Below are 19,075 nucleotides of genomic sequence, written 5' to 3'. Positions count from 1 at the left end.
TCTTACAGGAAGTGGAGGAGATGAGGAAAAAATATGGCATTTCTTTAGATATCACTTACATATATTTTGATTTAGAGATCAGATTCATTTGTTGAGAAATTTTGGCAATTTGTACAGAGTAAAAGAAATCCTGCTGTGTATTATCACCATACCTTGTTGAAGTGGAAAAAAGGGACTGGCAGCAGGGAATGCTTGGTTTCTTCTTTTTTATTTTTTTTTCTTTCCATTTCTTTTAAGGAAAAAAAGATACTGATGGCTAGTTAGAAGCAGTGACGTGACTTGCCTGAATAGGGACTCTTTTACTACAGCAAACAGCTGGAGAAAATAAAGAAAAAAAATAAAGAAAAAAGAAAAGAAAGAAAGAATCTAATGCCTACTTTAAAGCTGACTTAGCTACTATTTATTTATTTTTGGATAATACCCAGGCAAGTAGTAAGGCAGCCTACCGTTCTGAAATGAGTGACCGAATTTATAACAACTGTGAGCAAGAACATCTCAGGGAAACTACTATGAATTTATACAATAAAACTGACACACAAGTACCTGAGTTATGAGCATTTTTAGAATAGCTGTATGCATGCATTATATGCACGGATAGAACCAGCGAGCACACACACACAACCTCTGATACCATTATCTGCCTGCACACGCATGCGAGGTGTTCGTTCTGCATCTGCTGTTGAAGCACTGGGCTGTTGAAGACACTTTTCTACAAGGGGCATGGCAGATACTCAGTAAGTGAATTCTGTTTGAAGAGGGGCTGATGGTCAATTCCATCCAGCAGAAGGCGTGGCATGCAATTTTGTGGGAGTGCAGATGTCGGAGGAGGGTCGGGAAAACTGGGTGCCAGTTTGTCCATTAGGACAATTTCTTGTTACTGAGAGGGTTTCCTGCCCTCCCTTTGGAAGTCCCAATGCCAATGCATGAGGAGAGCAGAAAGAAAAGTTTTTCACACAGAAGCTTCACTGGCAGATTTCAGAGTCCGAAACTGTTCATGACAGATCAATTAGACACTGACCAGTTATCCTTTCTGGAGCACCACCTATGGCTCTGAACAAGATTAAACCTTATGGGTTCCCTACCTAAAGCTTAAGCCATCTGCACAGAATACAAAACACACTGGAAAGTCTAGAATAAAAAAAAATAAAAATAAAAAAAGACAGAGATACCTTTAAAACAACGTGCTAGTATTCTTCTTGTCTTGCTCCTTTAAGTGCTGCAAAATGGGACAACTCAGAAGGATCCAATGGGCTGTACTTGTAATGAACATCAATATAAAACAGAATTGGGTAGCTATGAAGGATGGCGGTAACAAAAACACAATGACTTAATGAAATTAGTTCTTTGCTTTCAAGCTTAAACTGTCCTTTGCTGAGTGGCAGATCATTTATAAGTCAAGGTTTGAAACTGCTTATTTCACAGCCCATTGATTTATGGGTGCCAACGTTGCTTTCACGATGGCTGGATGTATATATGGAGAAAACGGTCTGGAAAAAAAATGCAAATTCCAGTTTCACCACAAACATAAAAAACAGCCAAGCAGAAAAAGCAATGATTTGGGAAAAAAAAAAAAAAAAGAAAAAAGAAAAAAAAAAAAGTGAATTACGAAAGGTATAATTCTGTTTAAAAATCTATGCTTGAGAAATGTATCTGCAGTAGAAGCCTCATTTGATCATCCTGTTTAACTCTGCTGTGTTTCACCTGAGCGTGCCCTTGTTGAAATGCCAGTAGTTTGCCATGTTTTGTTAAGCCTGCTACCGCTGTTTTTTCCACTGTAAGCTCTGGAGGGGGCTACTGACAGATGGGCCATGTTTACAGTATTTCTGCAACATCTATGGCAATGGATTTCTGGCAATGAAGTGCCTGATGAATAAACATTTTTTTTTTTTTGTGGGAGACAAAGAGGCAGCAAAACTGCTAATTATTTTGTGAAAAGATGTACTGTTTGCAGTAAGCTGTATGTCTAACAGCAGCTTGGGCACAGGAGTGACAGATCTGGGGACTGATTCTTATGCCTTGCTGTACCTACCCCTGGGAAAGCAAGAAGTAAAAATGAGAAACTCATAGTGTTCACCTGAACAGCATTTGCTTCGAGTACTGCTGAATAGCTCATCCTGAAGCAGGGTGAAGCTTGGTTCATTGATTTGACTTTTGTGTGACTCCCCCAGCCAGTGGCTGCACTGGCTCAAGCAGCTGCTGCAAGCCCAAGGTGCCACGTTTTCCTGTGTCAGACTGCGCTCATTGTGGCATAAGATGACTGTGAAACCATACCTTAAGTGATTTTTTTAAAATAGATTAAAGAAAATATTGGATGGAAGACCTGGAGGTGGAAATACTGCCTCTTCACAACAATGCCACACGTACAGCAGGCATTTTTTACATCCCAGCTGTATACAAAAATAACCCTTCCTTTTCCTCGCGTCACTTTTGGCCATTCTGCTAACTGTGTGCACAAACCTGTCCACGGGGTACAGAAGCATAAAAACCAGCACACTGTGCAGTACTGGTGTTGGTGACAAAACAGCACATGAATATACCACCCAAGACTGTGGGGCTACAATTTTCCTCTGAATTTTGTGGGAAGATATCAAATAATCCCACTGACTGAGAAGAAAGTGCTCCAGATTTACATCAATGTAATCAGGGCAGCAACGCAGCTCTGAAGCATAAAATATGGGAAGGTAGAGCTTTTACACAAACCTCGCTGTGAGATTTCCTGAATTAATTTTAACTTTGGAATCCTACTGTCACTCAGCCCATGATGGGTTTTTGCAATTAACCTACAATACAGCTTGATAAGGGAGGAAAAAAATACAAACCCTGAACACAGTTTAATGTTTAGGTTGATGTATTAAACACTCATCTCTTTACTTGCTAGACTGCCTGGATAAACCCTAGAAGTTCCAGGGAACTTTCTCAAGTTCCCACTTGAGAAAGGAAGTTTCCTAGAGAGATAAACAAACAAACAAACAAAAAACATGTAAGTACTTTTAAGCAACTCGTAATATTGGATGAAAATGTTATCAGAAGCCAATCACACCACAAGGTCAATGGAAGATTTTACATTCAGAATTATACAGAATAAGGAAAGAAGACCTTACTATCTGTGTTTATTCTGCAGATTAACTCCATCCCCATGGAGGCAATTACCAGTTTGTCCATTTTTATGCATGCAGCTCCACTGACTGCCATCACTTCCAACCCCCAAATTATCTATTTTCTACCATAGCTGATTATTTTCACATCAAAATTAAATCACTACTTTAACAGTCATCATAACAACATCTTTAAGTAAAACCCTTCTCTGTTTTTCTCCATCCAAATGTAGTTATTACTTTCTGTTCTCATAAAACAAAATGTTTACCAAAAAATTACTTCTGAGAGAAAGGTCAAAGTTTTCAAGGGATGGGAATTATAAAAAAAATAAAAATAAAAATCTAAAGTATGAGCAAAGCAGATGGCCACATTCTTCTGTCTTTTATCCTTGTCCTCAGAGGGGAATTTCACTGCAATCAATAGTTTTCAAAGTTGCGTAGGAATCTGCTGGGAATCTGACTGGTTTGCTATGTATTTTTGGCTATTTCTGAAAGAGCACAAAAGTTACTCCTTGCTCTGTAAGAGGACACTGTGTTGGTTAAACATGAAAATGTACAAAAATGGCATGTGCTGGTATCTCTATCTGTCTGGCCAATAGATGTGCGCATTTGACAATTCCTGGTAACTGAGAGAGAAGCAAATGTACTCAAACCAGATGAACCCTTCCATCATATTTGCCAGTGTTTGACCCCCTTGCTCATCACTTCCCACAGTTCTTTGGCACCAGATGAACTCCTGACCTGCCCACAGTTCTGAAATGTACGCGTTTTTGCCACCTAGATTTGTTATTAGAACGCAAGTTTTAAAGTACGTATCGAATACACAGATGCACAGATTTCCAGGCCCTCTATGACCTTCCTCAAACTTGCAGAGCAAGAAGACCAAATAACACGTTTTTTTTTTTCTTTAGAGTTGTACCTTAAGGTTATGCTAACCAGTAGTGCTCAGTAGTGAGAGAGAAATAGGTCCACACCTCCCACAAGGAAAAAAAAAAAGTGTCTTAAGAACCTTGCTCCTTTGAATGAATTTACACTATGCTCAGATCTTTAAATTTAACACAGAAATCTCACCATGTTTTGGGGTGTAGTTTTTAATTTAATATAACTCTGACAAGCACAAGGCATACTGAAACTGCAGGCCAGTGAAAATGCAGGGATTTAGAAATCAAATCAGGATACTGCAACATACACTAAAAAGTTGGGAGCAAACTGCTGCCTCACCTGTTGTCACGCTGTTACCTGACAAAATGCTTTGCACTGAGGTTCAGCCACAAATCTCTAAGGCCTCCGAATCTGAAAAGACTGAACAAGAGGAGAAATACAGCTGCAGGATTCTTTGCCTCTGTGTCTGTCTGGCAGGCACCTTCTGGCTCAGGGGAAAAAAAAACACACTGTGGTTTAATGCCTCCATGGCACTAATTTTATTGCTTTTCAGAAGCCTTTTTTTTTTTTCCTTTCCTTTACCAGAGGACACGTTGCTGTGGTTATGCTGATCCTCAGGTTTCATGACACGATCACTGCCTCTCCAGCTAAGCCTGGAGCACAGTAATAAACAGACTCCGTGATCACCAAACCCAGCATCCAAAAAGAGCCCCCTGCCTTCAGGAGTGGAAGGAGGAATTCAGCTTCTTCGAAGCAGCAGGGCCAGGGAAACTGCTTCTGTGACCCGAGGCTGTGTCATACCTAGCAGCCACTTTCAAAAGATAAACTCCTTCACAGGGAGGCTGCTCCACCTGCAGCAGCACTTTATTCCTGCTAGTTAGCCTTTCTCTTCTGAGATAAGAGTAATGGAAAGAGATGCGTATCAGGGAAGGTACTCACCTCCCTTTACAGGAAAAGCAGATTTATGACTCAGCTCACTGGGCTGAGCTAAAGAAATCAAGAAGTATTTGGAAGGGATTATGTTGCCTTGCATGCAGCAGCTTGTATTCCTTAAAAATACACAAACCGATGATCGACCCGAAGGGAGGAAGATGAACCAGGAGCAAGTTCTACTCTTATTACAGCTCTTACTTGGTGGTACCAGAGCACTTCACAAACACCGATGAATTCAAGCTCACAATACTGTCTAAATACTATATCCACTAAATACTATATCCAACAGAGGAAAACTCAAGAACAGAGCTATTAGTTTACCCGTTGATAGGTAAGAAACCCAAATTTGAAACAAAATGCAAGGCTTCACCCCACAGATTGCATATGACAACTAACACTTGCACCTTACTTTGCAGAGGATGCTTTGTACTGGGCTCAACCAGCCGGGTTTTGGTAGCAGAGGGCTACAGGGGTGGTGGGAGGCCAACAACTGCCCTGTGCCACTCACAGCCACTTCCAGCTGGCTCCAAAACTGCCATCAATAACCCACCATGTGCCAGAACCTCAACCAGAGAAGCCTGTGGCTCCTCTGCTCACAAACAGTCATAAAGAGCAGCAGCTGCTAGAAGGCGAGGACACGGGGATGGAGGCACTGTTAGGGCCTGCATCATCCCTCACCTCACCAAAGGGACTGGCAATGTCTGGTTATAATGTGGAAAAAACAGAGTGAGTAGAGACTCCGAGGAAGGGAGAGAAGGTTTCTGTTAAATTTGAGCCTGGGGAAGAAGGCCCTTCTTTCCTGAGCATTTTGTTCAATTACTAGTCTTTTTTTTTTTTTTTTTTTTTTTTTCCCTTGATATCCATATTAGTTATCAAAAACTTTTTTTTTAATTGGCAAAAAATGAAGCCGAATTCCCCAGCTCAGGACTGTTTTGCTCACAAGGTGCTTACAAGGTGCTTTGGCGTGTTCTGAAGTCCTACATGCTAAGAAATCAGTTGTTTAAAAAGAAGAGTGCAGGAGAAAAAAGCAGAAGAGCATTGCTGCTTCTGGAGCTGCACTAAGAGTCCCACTAAAAAGCACATTTAGATTGTTTCAAGCGTCCTGTGTAAGCATCTGCACAAGGTGAGAATGGGATGGAGGCACAGACATTGCCCAGCTAGACAACTTTCAGCCACCAAAACAGGCTCAGAGGTAAGCTAAGGTGAACTGTGACAGTGGAGGATAAAATCAGTCACTGGGAGCCAGTACAAAGCAGATGCCACATCCTAAATTCAGACCTTTGTTTATTTCCTGGTAACTTCCCTGCGGAGATATGCCGTGAGGGTCTTCTGGGACCTCTTGTGGTGCACACTGCCTGTCTGCCTGTCAACTGTGCGAGAGACCAGGTATGTCCTCAGACTTCTTATTTCCTCCCAAATTAACCAACTGGCCATGCCTTGTTTTCTTCAGGACCACCTGTGTGGTCAGAAAGCGTGCCAGCTTCCATTTTTTTCCTCCCAAAGCAGCTCTGTGAAAGGCTCAGGGACCTGTCAAATTAACACAGCCTTGGGGATGTGAAAAAGATAAGCAGCATTTTAGACTACAGCCCCCACTTTAACTGAAGCTATGCAACTCCTGAATGGAAGGGGGGAACCCTATTTGACTCACTTGCTTCATTTGATTTTACAGCTGCTGCACGGGGTTGCAGAAGGCTGATAAAATCTGTTTTAAACAGACAGAGTAAGTCCTGCCAGCAGGCTAATATTACTATTCATCTACTGCCTGCTTCCCTCATTATTCTCCCTTTTTGGAGATATGTTGATAAGTACGTTGCCTTCCTGTTTATTAAAGCATGTGGCAGTCTGTTTTTTATTTAATCAGCCCTTGGCCTATTTTCTAATTAAGGGAGATAATGTAGGTTTGTTTCCTGCCACGGTGAACCTGGCAGGGCATAGGTTGTCCTCAACTACCACACTACAATCCAAGATTATTTGCAATGTCTGCTGTTGTCTGGCAGCTCCTCCCTTTCTCTCTGCCCAGCTGAAGACAAAAGTACAGACTTTTTTGTTTGTTTGTTTTTGTTGTAGTTGTTTTTTTTTCTTCTTCTTTTTTTTTTTTTTTTGTTTTTTCCTGAATTTCCATGCTGCTGACACCCACCCAAGTGGCGGACAGGGAGATGAAAGAAGCAGGTGGGGCTTCGTCAGCTGGCTCACACGATGCCCTCCCAGTGCAGGTGGAACAGTTTTCTGGAAGACCATGAATCCCAGCTAAGTTCGTAATGCTGCATCCTGTGACAGCACTAAGGGCAGTTTTGTGAAGGGAGGGAATAGTGGAAGGCAGGGGGGAAGCACACACCAGTTGGAGCACATTCCTAGCCTGCTCTCCTGCTAGGCTTCAGTCATTACACAGCACGTACACGTACCACCCCTGCAACAGCTCAGACTCCTACAGAAACACTTTGCCACGCTTCCAGGAATATTTAATACCATCTCCTTGTGCCTTTATGTGGAACGATTGAAAACCTGCCTGGAGATGGTTGTGGGCAACCTGCTGTAGGTGACACTGCCTCCAGAGGAGTGGGCTGGACTACAGCGTGTCCACGGGTGCCAGCCAGCCTCAGCTGTTCTGTGCTTCTGCAGGAAAAGAAATCCCAGTGGTTCTAGCACTGCATAAATGAGCCGTATGATAAGTACTTTCCAAACCCTGACCTGTGGAGAAATGTTGCCCTGATCCCTTTTAAAGTTGGCTGAACGACCACAGTGGGGGGTTGTAGGTCAACTGCTTTCTGAATTGTCCCATGCTTTCACTTCTCGGTCTACACTTTTATTTTCATTTAAGAGCAACAGCAAAAGTGTTTCAATTTCTGAAGTCTTACTTTTGGATACAGTAAGTTTCATTTTGATCCACCTCAGGCCAAAAGGAAGTGTCTGGTTTTGTTACACTGTTAATTGTCTAAACCTCTGTCTCACCTCATCTGTTTCACTTAGATCCAGATCTAACACAGGCAGTACTTTCACAAACACCTACTTAGAGATTTTTTAAAAAAAAAAAGTCCCATTTCACCTTTATACAGACCACTGTTCCCTTCACATGTATTCAGGTGACTGCTATGAGAACCATGCTGTTACTAACTAGTGAAAAAAAAAAAAAAAAAAAGAATAAAACTATATAAAACATATAGTACAGGAAGGAGCAGAATAAAAATGAACCTTTGAAAAATGACAGCATTCCCCACCTTGCATTTCTCCATACAAAACACATTGCATTTTTATCTTTTGACTGAGCCTACTGAGCACCCCACAAATGCCGCAGCAGATGAAACAGATCTGTGGTCAGAGGCAAAGTTCTTCCTTTCAAATTGCCTGTGTTCAACCACTGACCTTATTCCCAGAGGAAATCCACTGCAACAAGTGTGGGAAAGGCTCAGTGAAGGGCAGCTGAAAATTTCCTAGAGCTTTCTCCCAGACCTTAAACTTACCAAAGGCTCTAGTTCTTTGCGGTCTATCAGGTTGAGCTCTGTCACAAAGTAATAAAAATGCTTGTAACAGGTATTGATGTGGGCCTCGGCCCCCATAAGGATGATACGGTCAAAGTGATGAATGTAGACGTGAACAAACACCCGAAAAAGCCGGCAGAGTATCTTCTTGCAGATCTGAAGGAAGTTCTTTGGAAAGGGAACACCTGTGAATAGAGAAGACAGGGTTGTCACAACCATACTGTCATCCCACGACAACGGCTTTGGAGCAAAGCAGAAGTTTGTAACTACAAAAGAGCCTATGACTTCTTGGGCCTCCTTTCCAACCCATGAGATCACTTCATGAATCTGTTTACCTTACTGCTAGCACCAAAGGTAACCAGGTACATAAGCATTTTAATGGCTCAAGACCAATAGGTACAGGATCTTTTTTCCTTTAGTAGTTTAATGGTGGAACAGCCCGTGTTGTAACATTCAGTGATTTTCACTGGACTGCACACTGCCTCATTAACACCAATGGTTTCACGTCCTGAGGTGGCTCTCACATTCTTTTATAGACAGAGTTTGACATAGAAGTGATCGACTGTCTTCAGTGGCATGTTCACCATGGCAGATTTAATAATGAAGAGAGATTAAAGGACCACTCCCTTTGCTTTCACCTTCTTCTCAGTTACGCGTACTGCTATGACGGCTGTTTTATAGAAAAGCTCATAGACCCGCATGTTTCTGCAGATACCCCAAAACAACCATCCCAAAATAACTTGTAAGTTAGACCGCTCTGCAGCTGAAGACTCTGAAGCAGCAGCAAAAGCAAGATTTGCAAGTAAATCATCAACAGTCCACAGTGTAGCACTAACAGTGCCTTCAATGCTCCCCTTCATTAGAGACTTATCTATACGGCATTGTGTATCATGGGGCTGCCACAAAACCCTGAAGGATTCATCTCCTTCTCCGGCTGTGCCCTGGACATGATGACTTCAGTGTCATCCTCAAAACTCCCACGCTACTTTGCTTTTTTGCACATCCTCCTGATTTTTCAGTTATATTCCACGTGTTAGTCAGATCTGAACTACATAACTGTAGTTATTACTTCTTAAAAAAGAAAAAAAAATCTCATAGCTTATCAGCTCCATAACCACTGGAAGACTGGCTCATGTTCTCAGCGAGGAAAATGTTTATTATTTGCAGAAGGAAGATGGAGATATTAAATTAACATTATAACAAACTTTATAGTTTTAAAGTTTTAGTATCCTCTTACATATTGCTCAATACTCCTCAATACTCTATACTCCTCGATACTCAGTTGGTGAATTTTTATTATGAGGACATACAGTGAGAATTTCAATGTTTAAAAGAGAATTTTAAATAAATTGTCAGCTGTGGCTGTATCGCTCTGGGTCCCAAGAGGAAAACACACCTTACTCTGGACTCCCTGGTCCCATGCATGCCGGTATCACAGGGTGAGGTGTATCTGTGGCTGCTGTGAGCAGCACTATGCATCTTAACAGACAAGTGGGGAAGCCTCAGCACTCAGATGTGTCCTGATGTCAGTCCTGTGGGCAGACCCTAAAGGTACACTCCACGCCAAGTAGGAGTAGGTCCGAGCAGAAACTATGTTTAGGCCCAACTAATCCAAATAATTCCTTAGTCATCTGGAGGAGCCTAACATTCCCTCAAACTGAAATGAAACAGCCTTTTATGCTATGCACACAGCAGCCTACACACAGTACGACACAAACGAGCACAGCAAGACCGCAGACCCTAGTCTGCAGCAAACGCAGGAGTAAAGGTCTGAGCGTGTGAAATCAAGTGAGCCATCAAGGAAGCTCTGGTGCTCTTTTTCTCACACGTTTCCTGAGCAGTAACAACAGCCAGCAAAGCAGAACTAATGTACAGTCAATTAAAGAAATTCAGTTTACCACGCTGAGGGACAAGGTATGGAAAGTGGGAAGGACAAGACTGGAGGGCAGAGTTCACTCCTACTATTCATTTAACAGAAATGCTCAGGATATCCATGAGCTACATCCATGTTTGCCATCGCTGAGGTACAGATGATGTGCCAAAGTGCCTTGGTTTCTTTGTGCTGGCTCATTGGAGGCAAATCCTTCTGACATAATTTCGGGCAGCTTCAAAGACACATCCCAGCCTTCTTGCTCCTGATGCACAAACTAGGGTCCAGAGAAATAACTGCATCTGTTGGAGCACACCTACTTTACCACCTTCAGAAACATTTGCTTTTGCTTGTCACATCTAATCGTAGGAATTAGTTCATCTCAAAGCCAAAGTCAGTATCTCAGGCCACGGAGGAGGAGGCCTAAATGCTCAAGCCATGAGCTTAGACACCTCTAAGCTACAGAAATCACAGTAGGTACAGCTGTCTTGGCAATATTTGAATCAAAATCCCACACAATTAGCCAAACACCTGGATTATTAAAAGTGAGTTGTCATTTCCAAAGGCAAAATTAATATATCCAAAAGATGTAACAGAAACACCAGTTAGTTAACCAGGTGGATCACATTTCTTCAGGAACAGCTATATCAGCAGCCTGATTTACAGTTTTGTTGATCTACCCAAACCAGAATTTTAAAGATGCCCTCTAAAAAATATGTAACAATTAAAAAAAATGGGGCAGGGACGGTTCCTGATGTTGTCACTGCAAGCTGATCTGAGCAAGGAGGGCAGAGTTTCCTAGGCCAAAACATGCATGCCCCAAGTACAGAACAAGCAGGTCCATCCCCAGGGGCTGGCAAGAACAACACTGTAATGAAGAAGGTCCCACTGCTGCCACAGCTGCCAAAAGCAAGCCCAAGACATCAGACTGGCAATAGGCAGATCCTTGCAGTCCATGAAATTAGACAAGAAGGGTGGCAGAAATGCCATCTCAAAGGAAAAAAACATACCTAATACAACAGAACAGATCCTGAACTGAGTTACAGCAAATTGAACCCAAAGTAATGCCATCAAGACTTGAAAAATCAGAGTGAGCTGGTTCCAGATTTATACTCTGAGGTCAGAATTTGGCCTAATGTTTTCTTCCCACTGCAACTGTTATAAATAAATCAAATACCGAGCGCAATCATTACCAGTGACCCTTGGGAAATGACTAGCTTAGATTTAGATCCTTGACTTGCTGAGGAGCCAACAGTCCTTCAGCTGAGCAATAGTAGCCTTTGCCTTCACTCCCCCCCCCTCCCAAGTCCTTTTCAGCATGCAGTCTGTGTTTCTTAATTTATTTCTTGGATATTTGAAAAGAATTAAAAAAATCAGTGTCCAAGTATTGAAGTCTGAGTGCTTCCAAGAAAGATGACTGTCTCCATATCTGCAAGGTGATAGAGACAGAATGTAAAACCACCAAATTAGATTGCTAAACCATGTTATTAAAAGGCAAAGGAATACAGAGATGGCAGTGATTTTTTTTTTTTTTTAACCTAGCTGCTATTTGCTGAGAAAAAAAAAAAAATAAAAGTATTTCTGGATATTTCTGGATGCATGAACTGTCAGCCTTGATTCTTCTGCAGGCTAAGACCCAGTGCTGCTGCAGTGCTCCTTTTCTTCAGGGTTATACATGCAAATGGAAAACAGTTTAGTGGAGGATAGACAGGTACAGCATGTCCTCCTGAACAACCACTACGCGTTTTGAGGCCCTGCTTCCCCGGACATGGCCGAACATCGCTCATAGTAGAGAATAACCTTTTTTTCCTTCTCTCTCTGCTTCTGCACAGCCTTGTTGTTGTTTCTTTTGTTTCTTTTTCTCCCCATTCCCCCTCGCTTTCATTAAACCATTCTCATCTCCAACCTCGACCTCTTTGTGTTGTATTTTCTCCCTTTTCCTCTTTGAGGAGAGGGGGTGAGAGAGCGCTTGTGGTGGAGCTCGGCTGCCCAGCCGAGTAAAACCACTGCAGCCGTGCAGAGGAAAGGATCAGGAAAGGTGCTGGTCAGTGCTCGCCTGAACATGAGCCAGCAGTGTGCCCAGGTGGCCAAGAAGGCCAGCGGCATCCTGGCTTGTGTCAGGAGCAGTGCAGCCAGCAGGAGCAGGGAGGGGATCGTCCCCCTGTGCTCTGCTCTGGTGAGGCCTCACCTCGAGTGCTGTGCTCAGCTTTGGGCCCCTCGCTACAAGAAGGACATCGAGGCCCTGGAGTGTGTCCAGAGAAGGGCAACAAGGCTGGTGAGGGGCCTGGAGAACAAGTCCTGTGAGGAGCGGCTGAGGGAGCTGGGGGTGTTTGGTCTGGAGAAGAGGAGGCTCAGGAGAGACCTCATTGCTCTCTGCAGCTACCTGAAAGGAAGGTGTGGGGAGCTAGGGGTCGGCCTCTTCTCTTCTCTACCTTTCTTAATTTGCTGTCATCAGATTTGTTCCTTTGCGTGCATGAGCCTCCAGACCTAATCCCTTTCCACCAAATGGACATTTAGCCCAGTGTCGACACTACTGGCCTGTGGTCTCATTTCTTTGAGTAATCCACTTACATGGCAACAGCAAACACTGTCAAGGCCCACCTCTCAGGAAACTCACTCTAGAAAAGCAGTATTGTTACTGCCATCTGCTAAAAAGGCTTGTGCAGTGTCTACCAGTGAGTTAATGGCCTGTTGGTTTAAAACACGGAGATGTTTTCATGTTGTGATGAAGCCCTGTCAACACAAAACCTGTTCTTGTGTGACACAGAATATCGGTGGGACAAGAAAGAGATAAGAGACCAGATGTTAAAGAAACTAAATCAGGCAGGGATAAAAGAGGGTGACTAAAGGCCTGAGATGAATACAGCTGTCAAAGAGGCTCTTTCCTTTGACACAAAACCATCGTGACTCCCCTCACCCCAGTACGTGCAATGACCTCCCCCAGAAGCAGGTGAGCACTGCAGGAAGTGAGTCACGACGCATTTTTCTCCTTGCTGCCTTTTTTTCTTCTCCAGGCAAGAGGAAAAACCCATGCAGTCGCAGGAAGCTGGCGCTGAGGAACAGGCCGTGCTGCTCGGCCTTTCTGCCTGCAACGCTGCCGTCGGCTCTGGGCTGGCTCACGCTCCTGCCGGCAGCTTGCAACGAGAACGCAGCCCCAGCTAAACCTTCCGTGATGCCAGATCCACGAGCACTTCTGACCTTCTGTGTTTGTGCGGTTTGAAGACTCGCTTTACCCAAGGGAAGATGGTAAGCCCTTTGGCAATTGTGCACAGAAATAGCACCGTGCATTTTAAGGTCCTTTAGCAGGCCACAGTCATAATTCATCCTTTTTTTTTTTTTTTTCAACACACATATGGGAAAAGTAGGGGGGCTCCTTTCTCCATCAGCAAAAAGACAGATAATGTACTACTGCAAATGCTGCTTAAAAGCATGCCACACTGGGAAAGTCGGAAGTTTTTCAGTTTAATAACAGAGAGACAGCAGTGTTATCAGAAACCAACAGCCTCCTCCCTCTGCGTTTTCCTCCTCCTACCCCAGCCCCAAGTACAAAAATTTGCAAAAGATGCCCTCAGTGGTGGCTAGAAACTTTGCTGCAAAAACACCTATCCCAATCCAAGCAGATGTTTAATGTTACCTCACTGTGTTACCCAAGGAAGGGTCTGTGTCAAGTGCCAACGAAAACAACATCAGTCTTGCAGGACTTCGTTCCTCACCTAAATAAGCTGGCAGGGTGCACAACACTAGGGATAAACTAGACTGCCATGCACCTACATGCTCCTGATACTGACCTCCTTTCTGCTTTCACGCCAGAGGAAAGGAAAACACTCTTACATGACATGGCTTTCTAAGATAAATGGTGTTCTTATCTTTTTTTTTAAGCAGTGTTGCCACTAACTAAAGGTACTGATGAGGTGCTCTAGAAAGGGCTGTTTAAGGGGAAAAGGGCACACATCAGAGAATTGTTTGACTCTTTGCACTGCCCAAGCATCCAGCAGCTCTCTCCTCTGCTGTACACCAACTAAAGGATGATGGCAGCACATTTTGCCATTTAATTAACTCCACCAGGTGTCTTAGAGGCAGGCAAATACCTGAGTACACAAACCACCTGAACTGGATGCCCTCCTGCTGCCTGTCCCAGGCAAGGTGAGCTCTGCCGCAGCCAACAAACGGGCCAAGAAACCCATTAGGGCAGATCTGCAGGCCCACAAGGCAATAAGGAAACTGAGGGCCATAAAAAGCAGCTGAATCATGTTTGTGTGACAGCGCAACTCATCAAACACATCTGTCTGCCCTGAAAGAGCCACCTTCACCATAGAAACAAAATGAGATTTGCTGGAGCTCCGCATTTGGACAACTGTGTATGGCATTAATATATACACAGTCTAAAACAGGCTTGGAGATGCATCAGAGTAATTCATGGCTCTCCCTGCCTTAGCGGAGGCTATATTACAGATCAACAAAAGGCAGCCACTTCTGGGGCAGAAATTGCAGTCGTTTGGCAGAGTAACATGTGACAGCTTAGGGTGGGAAAAGAGAGATTAGCAACTTGCTGAGTCAGTGTTAGAAAAAAAGAAGGTACTAACACTGGAGCCTGACTAAGGCATCGCTGGAAAAACTTTCCTTCCCACCTGGCACAGGTCTGTTAACAGCTTCGTCCCTACAGCACCTACCACAGCCTGACAATTTGTGGGTAATGACGTGGTTTCAGCATCCCATGCTGAGTACATCACCACCCAGCGTGGCTTTCATTTTTGTTATTAACTTCTGATATTTTCAGGACACAAACATTCTGGTCTCCCATTTATTTCACGAGAACAGGCTGTTCCGAGGGCCCCTCTTGGGCTTGCTGCTGCAGTACGAAGAGGCAATGTGAAGCATTACTGCAAGCAGCAAGCAGCGTGGTCTTTCTTGGAGAAGCACTGAGACCGAACAGCCTGCTGTCCCCAGCACACGCTGTGTGCCAGCATCTAACTAAAAGCAGAGGCCTTACACCTGCCCAAACCTACGACATGACACGACGTTAACAAGTCACTGGATCTGAAAGGTCAACATGGTTAGTATCACTAAAGCAATGTTTGCTCTCTGAATGACTGCTGTGTTCAGCTCCTTTCCAGGGGACCATTGAGAAATGTTCAGAGCACAAACAGCTCAGATCACAGCCCTTGTGTCTCTCCCAGAGCAAACCATTTTCTGATCCTCTGATACCTGAGCTGAGCTAGGAGTCAATTACCTGCACAAAGGTATCTTCAGTGTATATTGACAGTTCTTTGGAAAAAAAAGATTTGTAAGTTTTAAAGAAGTGATTTTTCTCTGCAGTATGCAGAGAATGCAGAATGCAGCTCTCTCCCATGAGACAGGGAAAGAGAATAAAACAGCAGCATGCAAGGGAAATTCAGTGGGAGACCAGGAGTCCTGGTCCAAAAAACTAAGTGAAAGCAGAACAAAATCCGGGTCCTGACTCTGCTCAGGTTAACCCTGACTTACAACAGAGCAGCCTCGAGTGAAGCCCAGCGTCCTGGGAGAGAAATCCGCAGGCTGGCAAGCAAGAGTCCGTCAGGGCTTCCCAAACTGCTTTTAACTACTCGTGCTTTTATAACACCACATCCGGGGGTAACATAACAGATGTTTTTTACTACTCTGTTGTTACAGCTGCTGAAGGAGCTGTAAAATCAAATGGACCCACCAGCTGAAGAGACAACAACCAACCCAACCTTCCTCACCTGCACATAGGTCTGAGGCTGCAGCCTGAGCAATGCTGCCCCCGCTGTCCCCAGCCCCTTCCCCTGCTCCACTGGGACCTCTCCGTGCTCCCAAATTTTCCTTCTCTCGTTTTCTTGGAACTGCCTCTGTAGAAGAGGTCAGCCTCCCCCTCCCTACCTCCCTCCTCCCCTGTAAACACAAACTGATGTGGGTAAAGTCCTGCTCTTAGGAGTGCCTCTGCTTTCTGCAGTAACATGTTTGTCAGGTAAAAGGAAGCCCATTTTCCGTCCTGCTGGAGTAGGAACCAGAGCACACTGGACTTCACCCTCACAGAGGACTGCGCTACCCGAAGCTCTACCTGCACACACAAGGTTTCAGGTTATGTCTACAAGCACAACTCCACACACAAACACAGCCATACATGCTCACCCCGTGAAGCCTGTGAAAAAAAACTCCTAACAGGTTTTGGATCCAGTGTAATTCCAGTGTAATTTTTTCAATAGGTCATAAATAGGTGAGATCTGTCTCTTGAAATGCCTGGGGCTCTGGCTGGTACCTGGAAATTTAATGAAACTTTACAGCCAATGTCATTGAAAATGGGTCTGGAGAATCAGTGAGCAAGAGTATCCTCCTTCCTTTAAAGCATTACAAAGCTAAGCAGCATAATATTATTTTAACATCACTAGCAAAGGAGAATTACAGAATTAATTTCAAAAGTTGCATTAACTTGACCTTAACCGAATACTTTTGCAAGATTAATGCACTGGTCAAAGCTTTTAATGAGCATACATCAATAACAATCAAATGTTCCACGGGACAAATACTTTTCAAACGTAACAAATAAAAGTAGTAATTTAAAACATACCTGTCCAAAAATAAGTTGTTTTGCTGCATTACCAAATTCAAATGTGAATGGGATGCACCCCGATTTCAGCAGAGTAAAAGTTACTTTTTAAAAGACATTTCACAGGGTTAATGCATCCTTCCCTAACTCATCCTCCAGCGTTCAATTCCTGCTCACCACTGCCTGAAATATGAAAGATTTCTGACAGCCTTGAACACTACCTTTAGCAGAAACACCTCAGACCCCACTAATAATGGGCAGCATCAGAATGGGAGCCACTGACAGACCATTTAACTAATATATAAAGAACATTTCTACTTTGCAACAGCTACAGCTGCATGAACTCTTCTTGGGGTCTTGAAAACTGCCTGTAAACATTTTCTGCAATTCCATTAATGCCTAGTGAATGCCATAGAACTGAAAGGAAAATAAGGCAAAGATTATTTTACTTTTGTTTTCTTCCCTTGAAGCTCTCTTTCCAACTTTCATTACTTTTATTTCATGTAGAAGAAAACACTCAATATACCTTAAGATTCATAATTGAAAAGCCTAGAGAAGGGCAAAATCAAAACCATGAAGTATGTCTCCTTACGGTATCTGCTTTCCACACAAATTAATAAAATCCTTTTTTTTTTTTTTTTTTGTGTAAAGACCATTTATTTCTATTTCATCTCACAGACACACAATAGATACCACTTACCCTTCTGTATTTCCTTTTACCTTGTATCTTAAACTGGTCGGATCTTAAGCTGTTCAGATCCCCATGCTGATTTTATTAGGCGAGGACAATTTAACTGAAAGTGATGTATATAGTGCTTTTTCTGTTGTTGTTCTTTTTAGCACAGCTTTAGAAACCTACAGTAAGACTAAGTGCACTTAGTCTAGCAAGGGTAATCACCGTAGTTCAGCAACAGAACTAAACATTTTTTCTCTTTATTGCTGAAGAGACTGATTTATCTGTTTAACATTAATCATCTGAGGAGGAAACATTCATTCATCTTATGTCTACTCTTTTAAAGTCTATATGTCTATACGTTTTTATCTATATGTTTAATGTAAGTTTACACGATCTCTGCCACTGTTCATATGGTATTCAACATCAATCACCTTTTAGGTTTATGGAGATTTATACGGTCACGCTGTAACTAACATAGCTGGAAAGCAGACTAAGATGTGGAAGTATAGATAAAACTTGTGTGTAAAACCTGACAAAGAGTTGGCAGCTTTATGTATCTGGACACCTAAAATTTCCTGTCTGCAAGGCAGGATGATGAGAGAGCGTGGTCTTGGCTCAGCCATTATCCTGAGACATTTCCAAGCCAGAGGCAGACAACAGCACAGGTTCCAGTTGCCACCTCTGCAGTGTTTGCAGGCTTTGAGTCTCCTTGTTCAGGATACGAGTACCAATGAGCTAGGTAAGATTCAGAGCACTTGCACCTGACAGTGCTGCTGAAGAGAAGAACTACGCTAGCACCTGGAGTCACGTCTGCTGTGCATTTCTGAAAAGAAAAAAAAAAAAAAAAAAGACAACCAAGAACTGGGTAGGGAGCTCTAAGCCACTACAGACTCATTTCACTGGCATGCACTCACTAGCACAGGTCTGACAGGTCAAGCAGCTGGAGCAGACCTTCAAAAGGGTTTCATTTTTGTATTTTGAAAGTATCTGCAGGTGCTGGGCTCAACCTGTCTCTTCCATGGAACAAAAAGCATGAATAAGTCATTAAAAAAAAATAATGTTATTTTCTTCATGCTTACTCACAAGACAGCTGTTTAAATTTTTGATTCCTAAAATCCTAAAGACAGCATCAATACTACTTGCCTGAAGCCTCCTCTCGCCCCAGTGAGGATTTCCAGTTGAATGTTTCTTAAAACTCTAGGTCTTCATGCTGGCAAATGGGGCAGCCTGACAACTGATCCTTTACTGATGTTCCAGGAAGCTGAATGTTATGGAAATAATGTCTAATGGGGTGCAATTTGTTCAGAGTGTGTTTTAAAACTGGAGAACTCCACCTGTGATGCATGATAGAGACCAACTGGGTCCTGAGATCACATGCTCGAGGCTCCGTGCCTTTTTCTTTCCTCCTCTCTCCGAAATGAACTCAGAAGCAGATGTAGTTCTGCTGAAAGAAGAAGCTTAGCGTGGTCATGGAAGTGGGACTGTTCGGAGAACAATAAATGTCAGCACACACATGTATTTTCAGAGCAGGGAATTAATTGCTAGTAACTGCAATGAGATAAAACTGACGGTCTGCAAGGACCAAATACTTGACTTTCT

The 19,075-nt window shown here is 43.2% G+C and overlaps 1 protein-coding gene across 1 annotated transcript in view; it reads right to left on the bottom strand.

The window, feature by feature from the left end:
- Positions 1-8,338: 8,338 nt before the first annotated feature.
- Positions 8,339-19,075, bottom strand: part of MOB3B (MOB kinase activator 3B) — a gene marked incomplete at both ends in the record, with an annotated part of 30,649 nt that continues 19,912 nt past the window's right edge. The window contains one exon of the mRNA XM_084305591.1: positions 8,339-8,571. Within this exon, the coding sequence (XP_084161717.1) occupies positions 8,339-8,571 (233 nt within the window). The remainder of the gene's footprint in view (positions 8,572-19,075) is intronic.

This window comes from Netta rufina (assembly GCF_964035555.1).
Source record: "Netta rufina genome assembly, chromosome: Z".
Lineage (NCBI taxonomy): Eukaryota > Metazoa > Chordata > Aves > Anseriformes > Anatidae > Netta > Netta rufina.
This window is presented reverse-complemented; position numbering and strand designations above follow the sequence as displayed.